The sequence below is a fragment of the Camelus ferus genome, chromosome 11, assembly GCF_009834535.1.
Source record: "Camelus ferus isolate YT-003-E chromosome 11, BCGSAC_Cfer_1.0, whole genome shotgun sequence".
In the NCBI taxonomy this organism is placed as follows: domain Eukaryota; kingdom Metazoa; phylum Chordata; class Mammalia; order Artiodactyla; family Camelidae; genus Camelus; species Camelus ferus.
The window spans coordinates 36,696,431-36,711,733 of NC_045706.1; the positions used below are offsets into that span (position 1 = coordinate 36,696,431).

General features: G+C 37.5%; 1 protein-coding gene across 3 annotated transcripts in view; it reads left to right on the forward strand.

Annotated features, from left to right (window-relative positions):
* Window positions 1-15,303, forward strand: part of PRKG1 (protein kinase cGMP-dependent 1) — a 1,107,834-nt gene that overhangs the window by 793,509 nt on the left and 299,022 nt on the right. For all 3 annotated transcript variants that reach the window (XM_032491411.1, XM_006181681.3, XM_032491412.1), the window contains exon 5: window positions 11,506-11,569. In XM_032491411.1, the coding sequence (XP_032347302.1) occupies window positions 11,506-11,569 (64 nt within the window). The remainder of the gene's footprint in view (window positions 1-11,505; window positions 11,570-15,303) is intronic.

Here is a 15,303-nt window from a genome sequence, read left to right on the forward strand (position 1 = left end):
ATCCAATGAATCTGTAGAATTGAATAACATTAAAATCAAATGTTTTTAGAATTTTTTGTTATTTTACTAATGACTTGATCATTGATATTTGTCTAGTGCTTTAATTTGAAATTCAAGCAGTTTGACATACATTCTCTCATATTATTTAATGGTATTTATTTGAGATTGCTCAGCCCAGAATTATTATTTCTATATTAGAGATGAAAACGTGAGATTCACTGAGCTACAGTGATTTTTCCACCTTTTACACAAGCTACCCAGAGTTCTGGTGGTAGGAAAGATGCCTAATTGATGGCAATATAACTCTTGTCTAATGAGAGCTTCAGGGATAATGGTTTCATAGATTTTTCTCTTTTCAATGATTGAGAAGATTATTAAATTTTCTGCCACCATTAATCATCTGAGTGGAGACATGGAATGAATAGAGGTGGGGGACAACATGCATTAAGAGTTGACAGAACAACATGCATGCAGCTTAAGGCTTCTGTAGAGAAAGGCAGCGTTTGGCTGCCCTGCTCGGTAAGAGCAAGAGAGGAGTGGGTCACTGGGGAAGAGGACACTAGTACCATCCTTGGAGCTGCCTATTCCTGAACTCTTTACTTTAGAAGGGCTCCCCTCTGATTTCTCCTGGGTGTGCCCCTCCTGTTGGTGAGGAACCAAGAGGGTGTGCCCTGACCCCTTCTAAACACCAAGATCAGGATCTGAAATTTTCTGCCCAAATGGCCCTGAGCTTGCGTCCAGGATGTCTGTGAGCCTCTTCCCAGGTCCTTTCTTCCTGCCCTGCCATTTCCCCCTACTCTGTGCCCAAGTGTTGACCAAAAAGCGGCTGTGTCTGTATGAGGGGAAGGGGTGCTTGTGGTGCTTGGTGTTTGCACAGGGAATCAGGGCCCTGCAAACGGTAGAGGTGGATCTGAGGGACACTATTCCAGTACAGATTTTTGGCATATTTCCCCCTTCATTATCCATTTACTCCTTTCTCAGGCAGGTTGGTAGGCTCTTTGCATTTTTTGCTTTTAAGAGTTTTTGCTCAGTACTAGAAAATTCTAGAAAATAAGATACTTCCTATTTATTTTTAAAGGCTAAATTCATGTAGAAATGACAAAAAGTGGGGTCAAAAGGAGAAAGGTGGATCTTGGAGATCTTTTTCCCAGAGTGGATTTCTATGCCTGGAGGTGCCTAAGGAGGCTGAGGGGAAGCACCAGGGTTCCCAGCTTAACCTAAGGTTCCCTTCCCACCCTGTGGGCAAAAATAACAGAAACACTGGGTTTCAAGGGTTCTTTGTGACCTTAATAGTAGAGGGATTAGAGACTTGACTCCCCACCTTCTGGGCATGACATACCTACTGGGTTCAAGTATGACCTTGAGAAAGAGCTGAACAATGAATGCGATTAAATATCTCACTGAAAAATAAGAGTTGATACTCCAAATCAAATATAATTTGATTTAAGAAAATGAAGAAATGGATGTTTCCTGCACCCTTGAGTCTGCATCAAGATTCAATTCTGACATAGTAGAAAGTTCTTTTTGATTATTGAAGGTGTTAAATAATAACATTTAGAGCAAAAATAATGCATATAATTGTGCTGCTAATGTTTACTGAATGTTGACTATGTGCCGGGCATCTTCTTAATGTTTTACATTTACTATTTAGCTTATTTTTACCACAACCCTGTGAAGCAGGTGGTATTATCCTCCCTTTCCAAGATAAGGAGGCTGAGGTCTAGTGAAGTGAAATTACTTTCCCAAAACATAGCTAATAATTAGTAGCAAAGCGTAATTCAACCTGTTCTTGTTCCTTCTAAAGTTCATGTGGTTAAAGTCTTCAATACGGAGTTTGTATTTTATCACATAGATAATAAAATTATACCGCATATCTCTATATAGATTTATCTGAAGTGTTTTTATATGTAAGAAAAATTCTAATTTTTATAATCTGATGAAAGTTGATAGGCAGCTGTTTAAGGATCGGAGCCTTGTGTGATAAGGGCTAAATGTTGCTGATATAAAAATGAATCTGACAGTGATATGTAAAGTATGTTGGGTTGGGCAACAAGGAACGGGGTGGGGAAGGAAGGCCAGTTTTGAGACTATTGCATAATATACTGAACCAAGATCGATGCCAAGTGATTTGATTAAGAAGAAAAGTATGTCTAGGGGAGAAAACCTTTTGATGAGCTCACTAAGGGGAAAGATCAGATAGCTGTAAGGTTGAGAAGGATTGTTACTTTAATTCTTCATTACTAGAAATTGCTTTCTTTGGTAAGCCAGAGATTTCTGCTTTTATTCAATTGGTGTGAACCGTAGGAGGCTATGGGTACAGAAACAAACAATACCTGTCAATATTCCTGACATTAAACTTGATACAAAGCTGATTTCTTGTGACAAAATAAAAAGGCTACTGGTTTCCAAATGCTACTCAAAGATAATTAATAGCACCCGGTATGCTCTGCTCTAGGTAGACTTATGTTTGTTCAGGAGATAACTTGTCTTATCAATAGGGGGCTACATCTGATACTCTCTGGTTATATTTAAATCTAAAACCTTCTGGTAAAATCAAACCCTTTGCTCCTAAGTAGGTTAAAAAAAAAAACTTGCTTGTTCAGCGTGAAAAAATTTAAACTCTTTTTATAGGTTCCTTCCAACTGTAAAGAGTCATCCTTGTCTCCCCTTTTTTCTCTTACCCCACACTTAGTCTTCCAGGAAAGCATGCTGCTTCTACTTCCAAAATATAGCAGTTCAGCTGCTGCTTACCACCTCTGTTACTTCTACCCTTTCCAGACCTCCGTCTGTCGTGCAAGTAGGTTTAGATATTGTCTTTTCTACCAGTTTCTACTCTTGCCCCTTTGCACGTTTATTCTAAATAGTCCTGGGAGAAGGATCTCTTTAATATGTAAGACCACGCCATACTGGGGCTCAAAACGCTACAGTGGTTTCACATTGCACTCAAATTAAAGCCAAGTCATTACAACAGGCCACTCGCCTCTTTTGATCTGCCCTCACCTCCCTTACTTTCTTGAGGTCTCCTACTCTTCTATCTCCTCCAACTCCCAAAACTCTGGGCATCCTGATCACCTTGCTGCTTGTGGAATCCTCTTTGCCCTCCCTGTTCCCTCTGGCCAGTTGCTCTTCCTTACATCTCCAGTCAGCTTTCTTCCTCACCTCTTGCAGATTTCTGCTGAAATCTCACATTCTCAGTGAGGACATCCTGGTCCTGTTTACTCTTTCAACTTAACCTTTCTCCCGTTGTGATCCCTGCTACCCTGCTTGATTTTTTATGCTGTAAAATTCTATAGCCTTTATCTAATACCTATCTGTATATACATTATATATAATATATAATAAATATAATATAAATATATTATTTTCTATATGCTTGATCAGCGTGCAGGGATCCTTGCTTTGGTTGATGAATGCCAAATACCTATTACAATTTATGGCACATAGTAGGCATAAGTTTTATTGAATAAATAAGTAAATTAATTAAACCACAATATTTTACCAATGTTAAGAATTTTTTCATTTTAAATGGACTCATTGGGATATGTTTTATCTAATTGTAACCATAACTGTGCATTTCATACTTTTTAGTCTTATTACAAAATAGAAAAATTTGAAAATATAAGAAAGTAGAAGAAGAATAATAGACTGAGTCATCCTACCTAACATTATCTCTGTTGAACTTCTGATATTTTTCTGCAAAGCTTTTTTATTTATAATTGAAAGGGGCTTTAATAAAAGCATTATCTAGTGGTATACATATTTTTCACTATCTTTTTCTTGAGGTACTATCTTATAAGTATTCCATGTTTTACATACTTTTCATCAGTCTATCACTTTTATTCATAGTATGTCACTGGTTCTCCAATTTGTGGGTTTTATTTTATATTAACTGTACTGAGTTAAAATGAGTATTTTAAAAAATATGTATTTATTAAAACATTTTAAAACATCAAAAAATACATATTTCATGTTAACCCAAAAAACCTATTTTTAATGAAAATGACTTTTTCCCAAAATAAACCAAAAAAAAAAAACAAAACAAAACAAACCTTAGTGAAAAGAGAAACTTGAGTTTACATTTTTGCAAATCTGTCAATACCCAGCTTAGCAGAAGACAGCAGATTCTCATATCTGCTTCAATATTATTCAATCTGTTGAATTTCTGTTGTTTCTGTGGGCGTATGTGAAGAAATCAGCCTCACAAAGATATAGCAGGCAAAGTGAAGAGTTTGCTAGTGGCCTTTTCAGATACTTGTGCACGTTCTTACTTGATAGTATACCAAAACCCAGCAAAGGGTAATTTATTAAAGATTAGTTGCAGGGTGAAATCTGAAACCATATCAATGATCGTACTTTATTACATTAAAATCCGTTGATCCATCTTACACTGTGAATAGATCTTTATTTCCCCTGCATGATTTTGTAACATCATGTATTAGTCATCTAGAAAATACTGGTTCAGAAAATACAAAGTATACAATATCCAAAAAACTACATTTATGAATATCAATATATCATCAATGATCTCATCAGAAGAGTCTTTAATTATTAGAAAGCTGTTTAAGCCCACAGTTAGCAAATAAAAGGTTTCTGAAGTTCTAACTTGCATTTGGAAGTTTGAACTTTATCATTGGCGACAAACGCTGTTTTTTCCCTTGACGTGACAGGCTCACTTTGTTCTTTTTCAAAAAATTATCTGCCAGATACTCAAGTCTGAATAACCACAGTGTGGTTACTGCCAAGTTAAAAATGACGTTCCATGAACAAAGTGGCTAATTCAGCTTACAGCTCCAGCAATTACACAAGCGATTTTCCTTGAGAAACCTGTCCTACTTTAGTAAGCCGCGGAAGTGCTGTGTGTGTGCTTTTCATTTTGTCACACATAATATTAAAAAGGTGCATTCTCAAGGGTTGAAACATAATAAAATTAATAACTTGTACTATTTCATCAAAACATTTTAAAGTAAAACTGGGATTTTATTTTATTTTTTACTGTGAGTATACAGTAAGAATATAATAACAACTAGTACATTTTGGTGTTACTACCTTGATTTGTGTTGAGAGGCCACCAATCTTTTGCACCATCAGTGCAACATAATTGTTCCAGGATAAACCTGGATTGGAAAAGTTGTTCCATACCGAAATAGCTCAGTGCCACTTGTGTTTGTTGCCAAGCATTCATATGTAATATCTTCTTTGATGATCTGATGATTCTGATACCAGGTGAATACAAACCAAAGAGCGGGTCCAGCCATGACTGTAGAGTGCTCCATTTGTAAGGCAGAAGTACAATTCTGTGGGCAAGATTTTCACTCATCTTTGTGTTTGCAGCTAAATCTTTATTTCAGCAAGGTACTGTATCATTGGAAGGAGGTTGTGCGATGATTTCTTTTACTGACTTTTCCAGCAGACAGGCAGCAGAGTCAGCTCTACAAGGCTTTATTTTTGTCTTACCTATTGAGTGGCTTCTCCAGTCAATGCAATATGGTAACTCACTCTGTCAGATACTTCTCTTTTTCATTTCTACTCTGAAAAGCTGTACCTAACAATCTTGACCTTTTAAAAAGTTCGCCATATCCTACATTAAAAAACTCAATGTCTTATTCTTTAAATTTTGACTGATTGGGCTCAAAATGACATCTTAACTGGCATAATATTATTTTTAAATGTTCTGTTGTAAAGACAGCAAAGTACATTATCTATAATGCTGAAGGAAAGATGGATTCTACTAATCTGTCTTCTAACTCATTGATCTGTTCTTCTGCCTCATTTAGTCTATTCTTAGTTCCTTTTAATGTCTTATTCGTTTCAGTGATTTTATTCTTCAGCTCTGCTTGGATATTCTTTGTTTTCCAACTCTTTGCTAAAAACTTCGCTCTGTGCATCTATACTCTTCTTGATTTTTCTTAACATCTTGACCTCCATTACTTTAAACTTTCTCAGATAAATTGCCTATTTGATCACTTATTTCTTCTTCTGGGATCTTGTGCCTTGGCCTGAGAGATAGTCCTCTGCTGCCTCATATTGTCTATCTTTCTATTTGTATTTTTAGGTAGGTTAGTTACGTTTCTTGACCTTGGAGAAGTGGCCCTCTGTGGGAGATGTCCTGTGCGTCCCCAGCAGCACACTCCTCTCTTGTCACCCAAGGGCCAGGGTCCAGCTGGTGCCAGTATAGAGTCTGGCCTGTGTTTGTGGCTTCCTTCCACAGGATTTGGTACTGTTGTTTTCTTATTTCTGATATCTGATCCCTGGTGGATGAGGCTTGGCTAAAAGCTTATGCAGGGTTCCTGACAGGAGAAGCCAGTGCCTGCCCACTGCTGGGTGAAGCTTGGTCCTGGACCTCTGGTGGGTAGGGCCATGTCTAGAGGCATTTGTGGCTTAGGAAGTTTGCTGATGGGTGGGACTCTGTTCCCACCCAGTATGTTGTTTGGCCTGAGGCTTCCCTACAGGCTGTTGGGTGGGGCAAGGTCTTGGTGCTAATGATCCAATCAATATGTCAGCCTCCAGGAAAGCTCATGTAGATGAACACTCCTGGAATGTATGTCACCAGCTTTTATGTCCCCTGGGTGAGCCATAGCTGTCCCCTATGTCTCCAAGAGACCTTCCAAAATCAGCAGGTAAGCTTGGCCTAGATTTTATGAAATCACTGCCTCTATCCTTGGACCTGGTGCAGGCAAGATTCTGTGTACGTTTCCCAAGAGAATGAAGTCTGTTTTCCCCAGCCCCGTGGGTCTTCTTGAGCCAAGCCCTGCTGGCCTTCAAAACCCTATGACCTGGGGTCTCCTTCTCCCAATGCCAGAACCCCGGGCTAGGGAGCCCCTGTGTGGGGCCCAGAACTCTCACTCTTGTGGGTGGCCCTCTGCAACACAATTATTCCTCAGCTAATGGGTCGCCCACCCAGGAGGGTATGGGGCTTGATTATATCATAAGCACATCTCTCCTACCTGCTGTGGTTCCCTCTTTATGTTTCCAGTTGAAGAAGATCTTTTTGCTAGGTTCCAGTCTTTTTTTGATGGTTAGCAGTCAGTTGTGGTTTCATTGTAGTCACAAGGAGAGGGAGCGCATGACCCTACCACTCCGCCATCTTGACTGGAAGTCCTCCAAATGTATTTATTTCTTATTGTTTTTCCACTTAGGCACAAGAACAGCTTCAGGGGTTTAAAAGAATGATTTATTGGATGATGATAACGTTACAGAGATGATAGCAGGTATCTGAAAACTAACTAGTAAGAGCACAGTGGAAGCACTGCAGTAATACTGAATTTCTGTGAACAGCACACTTACATCATAAACCTACTACTACCTTAAAAAATCTAGAAAACCCAGGGAGATAGAAGTATACATCCATTAACTGTCAAAGTAATGATGTCGTACATCCTCTACTGTACACAAGTGAAAGAATAAATGAAAAAGGCAAATTACAACTTAGACTAATTGTTTTGACTTCAAGGACCTCCTTGAAAGGGTCTTGGGGAATCCAGTGGGCTCCCAGACCACATTTTGAAACTGCTGCTGTATGTTATGTCATTTTGTAAGTGCCCCGATTTTTTTCACTGTCACATGACTGTAATAAAATCTTTGTACATAGGTTTTTTTTCCCCCTCTCTGTTACTGTTATTTTCATATGATAGATTACCAAAAATAATATCACTGAGACAAATTCAAAATGTGGTGTAGGACATCGAATAAGACAGTTGTCCTAGTCTCTTAAAAAGTCAATATAATGGGGGAAAAGGCAGGAGAAAGGTTGTAGAATGAGAGACTAGAGAAACGTAACAGCCAAAAACAGTGTGTGGATTTTTACAGGATACTGGTTTGAAAAGAAAAAAAAGACATTTTTGAACAATAGGTAATATTTGAATATAGGACAGATATTAGGTGATATTATGGAATTACAGTTAATAGTTCTTATGTGTGATAATAGTATTTTAGTTATTTTATTTAGAAACATTCTTATTTTTAGAATTTGTATGCCCAAATATTCGGGGTAAAATTTCATGATATCTGCAACTTACTTTCAAATGTTTCATCAAAAAAACTCTACAAATCTAGTTTATCAACATGCATATACAAAAATAGAGGGATTGAAGGTAAAGAAAGCAAAGATTGCCCAGTGTTAACAGTTGCAAATCTAGGTGGTGGGGATACAGGTGATTCTTGAACGATTCAACCTTGCAATTTATTTGACATTTTTCATAGTAAAAAGTTGGTTAATAAATGAAGTCACTGGATCAAATGTTGTTAATATTATTGCTTCATTTCTAAATTATTATCTAAAAGAATATGGCATGATTTTAAAGCTTACATGAGGCAGTTTTAAATACATTTACTGTGAAGTGTGTAGCTTAGCAAGTGATGAACTCCACAGCTCTTCAGATGGAAATTTTCGTCTTCTCTTCCTACATACTGAGTGGTGTGACCTCAGACAAACTCTCAAGATCCTACTTGTCTTAGCTGTAAAATGGGTGGCAACAACAATGTCTATTTGATAAGACTGTTTAAAAATAAAATGTACATTATCTATAAAACCCTTATCCCAATGCCTGGCAAATAGAAAGCACTCAAATGTCTGTTCCAAGTCCCTACTTCATTCAGTTAGAAAATCCAATGGAAAATCTCCACACATTAAATCATCCCTATTTTATTGCATTCAAGAGCATTTGTAACTTCAGATCTATTGCAAGTCTATAGTGAACAAAAATATTTTAATAATCTGTAAGAATTGCTTTTAATTAGCATGCAAAATTGTAATTTTTTTACATAAGTGAAAATACTCTTCTCTACTGTTTAAACATTTTATGAAAGTTCATCCTTGCAATTATTTTGCCTTTAGTTTTCTAAATTATAGACAGTTTCATCTTGAGTTATCACATGTGCAAACTAGTGAAGCCTAAAATAATGTCTTTTGATGTATTTGGAAAAATTCAACCAACGTATTTCATGGGTAGAATTTGAAATTATGGATATCATTAGCTTGTTTTGTTCTTGCTGTTCAAGCTATCAGTAGACCGATAATTCTCAGAAATTATGTGAGAGAACTTATCTAGGGTTTGGAGAAACAGAGATCTTGGGGTTTTAAAGATGGCTACAAAAGTGTTTTCAGTGTAGTTTAGGAAAGTGAAGACACTTATTTTTCTGTAAATTGATTTCCGTTTTATTAGATCTAGAAGTGCTTAAATTGTTGTTAATTCTTTTAGTGTTTCTTCTTTAAAATCATCCTTAATTTGTATTAGTAAAAATGCTGCTGAATATTTTGAGGCATTTAAAATTGGAAAAGATCATTTATATATATATGTATATATATATATATACACACACATATATATATGAATATTATTGTAATATACAATAATACACTAGAAAGCAGGAAATCTTGCTGTTTGTATTTTCAGCAACATGGGTGAACCTGGAGGGCATTATGCTAAGTGAAATAAGCCAGACAGAGAAAGACAAATAATTGCATGGCATCACTTACGTGTGGAATCTAAATAAAAAGCTAAACTTGTAGAAACAGTAGAAAAGTGTTTGCCAGGGGCTGGGGAGTAGGGGAAATAGGTTACAAATTTTCAGCTATTAGATGAGTAAGGTCTGAAGATCTAACGTAAACATGGTGACTATAGTTGATAACACTGTATTGTGTAATTGAAATTTGCTCAGAGAGTAGAACTTTAATGTCTCGAACATACACAAGAATAAATATGTGAAGTGATTGATGTGTTAATTAACTAGATTAACTGGATGGGAGGAATCTTTTCACAATGTACCTTTTAAATGTGTTACAGTTTTGTCAGTTATACCCCAATAAAGTTGAAAAAATAAAAAATAATTAAAATTGTTAAAGATAGTTTTGTAAAATGCCCTCCTAAAACTTAATGCTTTTGCTTTCATCTAGTGTGTTTCATTTAGTGTGTTATATAGTCAAGTCAATATAAATTTTTTCCAATGGATAAAAATGCTCATGAAAAATGCAAGTATTGTAGAATGGCTTGACATAGACTTAGCATAGCAGGGCTGTCTAAAGAAGGAGCCAATTATAATAGAATGAGAAAAACTCAGTTCTAGTTTGTTTTCCATAAATGCCCACTGGGATAGAAACATTCTAATTATTCTTACATCTCAGGAGAAACTGAAATATAGCTCATTAAAGAACAAGGAAGGGCTAGATTTGTCAACCTGCGTAACTCATGGGAACCACTTCCTCTAGCTTCCCGTCTCTTCCTGTGATATTCCATCCAGCTGCTGAAATTGACTGCCTTCTGGAAATGAAAGCCCACATGGCTCAGACCACAGCAGTAAATCTGGTAGAACAGATGGTCCTGGGTGAATTGTTTACACCTCTGCATAAAACCTGAGGATTTTACCAATAGGCTTTACACCAAGTAATGGGAATCAGAGTGACAAATTAACAGTTAAACTTTCATGCTTATATCCAAGCCATATGTTATGGCTTCTTTCATTGTATCATTCTAATCAAGCCAGAACTATTCTGTAAGTCACGTATCGTACATACAGATGTATGCACACTCCTTTACAGTCCTTGAGCATTGAGATAAGATTAAATGAGAATTTCGTTCCACATCCCAGTTAGAGTTTCCATTGGAGTGGAGTTTCAAGAATTATATGTTGATGAGCGTTTTTTCTCTTTTAAAGACATTACCATTATCCATATAAAGTAAGTTTTGTTGGTTTGTATATTCAACATCATTCACTATTTCCATTTGCTGGTCAGTGAGGGAAAATAAGAGGACGAGAAGACAGTGTTCAGTGTCTATGTTGAGCCTGGCTCTTTTCTCCATTCTGTCTGATCTGATTCCTGTGACTATCCTGGGAAGCATTTGTATGTCCATACTTATGTAACTTTATTCAACACGTGCTCTTGAGTTGTCATTAGTTAACCACTGAAAAGGCAGAGGTTGAACAAGACAGATACAGTTCTTATTTTTGTGGAGTTTGATTTTAGCAGTGAAGATTCCCAGTAACAAATATCTGATTAATTATCTAATTACAGTTGCAGGAAGGGATCAAAGAGGTCATAATAGGAGGACCTGGCCTAGCTGGAGAGAGGCTGGGAGAGTAGGCAGCTCCCAGTGTTGTTGAATGAATGCTTGCAGGGCTGAACGTGTCATCAGTCCAGCTGTGTCCTAAAGAATGGGTAGCAGTTGGCTTGTAGAAAGGAGTGTGTATGTGTAGGAACTAAAGAGGGTGAAGGCATCTGGTGACAGCTGGCTGACAAGGTAAAGAGTGGTTTTCTCCCTGGTATAGCCAAGGCATCTGAGGCCAGACAGGAAATAATACTTGAACTTGGTTCTGTCCAACCTCCAATTCTTTTTAGTACAACATGCCTTTTCCTATTGGTCCTCAAATTATGCTGAAGTTATTGCTTTGATCTTCATCTGCAGATTCTTTGTCATGAAATGCGTTTGCATTTTCAGATACATTGCTGCTTTATCTATGAAAGTGAGTTGCTGTGTACACCTTCAGCATCATCTCGGTTTTGTTTTTCAGCGTTCCAACATTCCAGAGCCTTCCTGAAGAGATCCTCAGTAAGCTTGCTGACGTCCTTGAAGAGGTAATTGTTTTTAGCCCTTGAACTTTTTGAGATGGGACTTAGCCAATCATAGCTGTGTAATGACAAGTCACAAACTGCAGAGAAACCTTTTAAATTTTTTTAAGCTTTGGGATGAGCTGTATGTTTGGCTTCAAATAAAAAGTAGCTCAGTACCTCCAACATTTATACACAGTTAAAAATGTGCAAATCAACTTATGTTTAGAGGAAGGAAAACTTTTCACTGTGGCAAACATCTTGTTACTCGGACTTCCAAGAATGGGAAATGGCATATTTCTCTCACTTCAGTCAAAGTAAAGCAAAATTATAGTAATTGCCAGTATGAAGCTTCAGATGAACAAACTTACAACAGAATTAGCAGTTGGATACGTATTTTATTAGCACATCAGTGTATTTTACATACATAATTGTATGGCTGACTGAAAGTGTCACCATTACTTCTTTGTCTCTGGATGTATAAAGCACAGAAAATATGTATGTGTGTATATATATTTTATTGAAGTGTAGTCAGTTTACAATGTTGTGTCAATTTTGGTGTATAGCATAGTGTTTCAGTCATACATAACACATACATATATTTCTTTTCATATTCTTTTCAATTATATGTTACTACAAGATATTGAATATAGTTCCCTGTGCTATACAGTAGAAACTTATTTATCTATTTTATATGCAGTAGTTAGTATCTGCAAATCTCGAACTCCCAGTTTATCCCTTCCTACCCTTTTCCCCCCCTGGAGCACAGGAAATATTGAAGCAGGAGACAGGAGGTTTACACAAGCAGTATGTTGAGTGAACACAAGAGGATGGGGTCTCTGGTGCCTCTCAAGACAGGGAAGGCAGGGTATGTGGGCACACATGCAGGCAGGGAGGTAGTTGGGGTGGTTGGCACTGTGGAAAACCTGTTCTGATACCTTATGTCTTCTCAGTGATCTAGGAAACAGGGTCAACTGAGAACGAGGATGGGGTAGAGGTTTGGAGACGGGGAGAATGTATGAGAACAATGGAGGAGTGAACGGACTAGGAAAACAGTGTGGTGGCCGGGCATCATTCAAGCCCTGTTTGATGTTAACAATCTCAAATCTCAAACAGGCAAAAAGCGTATATTCAAGATATATAATAGGAAAGAGAAATCAAACTGAACTTTGCTGGGACAAAACATAGGTGGATTTTTAAGCACTGTAGTGAGCTAGTGGAGAAGTACTCCAGGAAGGGCACCCTGGGTAGGGAGGAGGTTGGTCGATGTGATGAGGTCCCTTCTGGAAGCTGGGCTCCTGTCCCTCCCACAGAGACTGGGCGATAGAGGCACTACCTTCTACCATTATGTTTCTAAGGAATGGCTCCTGGGTCCTTGAGAAGGTCATTCCTGAGCTATAAAACAGGTAATAGCCTGGAAGAAGATTTGCATCTCAAACTGGCATATGAAGAATTTACAGTTGAAACAAGTTTGTACTCTATAGCACAGGGAGCTATATTTAATATCGTGTAGTAACCTATAACAGAAAAGACTATGAAAAGGAATATGTATATGTATGACTGAAACATTATGCTGTACACTAGAAACTGACACACTGTAACTGACAATACTTCAATTAAAAAATTTTACAGTTGAAAACTTTCTAAAGTAAATGCTCCAAGAAAAGGGAGATCAGGAGCCCAGAGTACCAGAGAGAAGCCTGTTTAAAGTTTACTCAAAATGAGGAAAATATTAAGTGTGTCTTGGTCACAAGCCCTTTTGGTTGTGTGTGTGTGTGTGTGTGTGTGTGTGTGTGTGTGTGTGTGTGTGTGTGTGTGTGTGTGTGTGTGTTTCAGCCCCATTTGTTTGCCTAGATTTAAGGTCCAAGTAGACAGAGAATGGGATTTAACCAGGATTGGTATTTTGCCAAGAAAGGATGAGTGGTTGAAAGAGGGACTAAGGAGTTGAGGATGCATGTGAAGGAGAGATTATAGTGATTGACCCTGGAATTTGGAAGACTGGGCAAGGAGGAGAGGAGTGCTGGAAGGAGCAAGGGTCAGTGAGCGATTGTAGAATCGATGGATTTTAGTCTCATGTGGTTGAAGAATTTTTTGGAGTTGTGCTATTAAAGGGATGAACTGGAAAGATTCTACAAACTAACCAGTAATTCTGTGATCCACAGAACTTCGAAGGTCTGTGCTCTCAAATTCTTAGTTTGAGTCTTATCAAAGTGAGCTTTCCTACGATTTATTGATCTCCATCTTATATGTGAACACAGAGTAAAGCAGAAGTCACGTTTGATCCCTGTGTTCAAGTATTAAAAATTCATGAGAAAAAATACTGGCTGTGTTTCTCCCTGAATGTGCCAACCTCTGTAATGGAAAACTGCGTTTCCCAGTTACTTTGTTTTTTGCTGTCGTGGTTGAATACACTGAAGAACTCTCTGACCTTTTTTCTTTTCTTTTCTTTTTTTTTTTTTTAAACAAAATGAACTAAAGTACAAACTTACTGGTCCCCAATCAAGCCCCTCCAAAAAAAGTAAAAAATAAAACTCCATGAAATCCTTTAATCATTTTCTTTCTTCTCTGCAGCTGTGGAAGCATTTGCTGTGTTTTGCGAAACAATAGCCACAGCTCTATAAATAATTCTGACCAAAGAAATATTTTTGTATTTTATGTCAGATTTTCTAATCAGAAGATGCCTTAATTTATGTTGTACGAGCCACAGTACTGTCTACACCAATGCTGCATGAAAATAGAAACAGATGATTAAGTGCCCACACATTTGTTTTGAAGACACACAAACGAAGTAAAAAGACAAAATATGAAGTAGACATATGAATATACTACCCAGTGCATGAAAGTGTTCAACTCAAGTTGAATAAGCAGGCACAATGAGAAATTAGATTAAATTATGTAGCAGATAGAGTGAAGCCAATTTGGAGAAACAAAGGCAAAACCAATGTCATGTAACATTAAAGGGAAATGGCCTTGCATAATAATTGAGCTGTCTTTCTCCCTATAAACATCCACAAGAAAATGAAAGAATCCAAGATTATTTTGAAAAGAAAGCAGTATAATCATTTTATTTAACAAAGAAATTTGCAGCCTTGATTTGTTTAACAAATATTTATGAAACACCTGCCATGCTCCAGGAGTTGTTCCAAATTCAGGGGATTCAGGGCCCTGTTCTCCCAAAGCGTGTGTTCCAGCAGAGGGTACAGATGAGAAGTAAGTACGGAACATAGCATCAATGGAGAAGTATTGGGTTACTAAGGGAAGACTTCTCTGGGGACGTGGCATTTAAGCTGAGATCTGAATGCAGATGCCAATGTGATGCCACATGTACGGGGCAGAGGGAAGAGCATAAGGTCCAAAAGTAGGAATGAGTTTGCTGTCCTTCAAGAGAAGAAAAAAAGGGTTTATAGTGGAGTGAGTGCAGACTCATGATGCCGGTAGTGATCAGGAGTTTGGTTTTTGTTCTAAGTCCAAGTCCAGTGGGAAGATTTGGAGGGTTCTAAGTTGTAAAGTGACATGGTCTGAGTTACATTTTAATGATACCTCTCTGGCTAGTGTGAGAAGAATGGATTATAGAGGGACAGACCAATTACTTAGACCAAATATCCCAGGTGAGGGTAGATGTTTGTGTGGCGATTTACTTTCTCATTGACTGTTTCATTCCTTATGTTCATTATGAAACAGCACTTCCAGAATAAGGGATAAAATTAAAGACAAAGGACAGAGGAGGCAAAGACTGAGGGGATAAAAAAAGTGTAACCAGA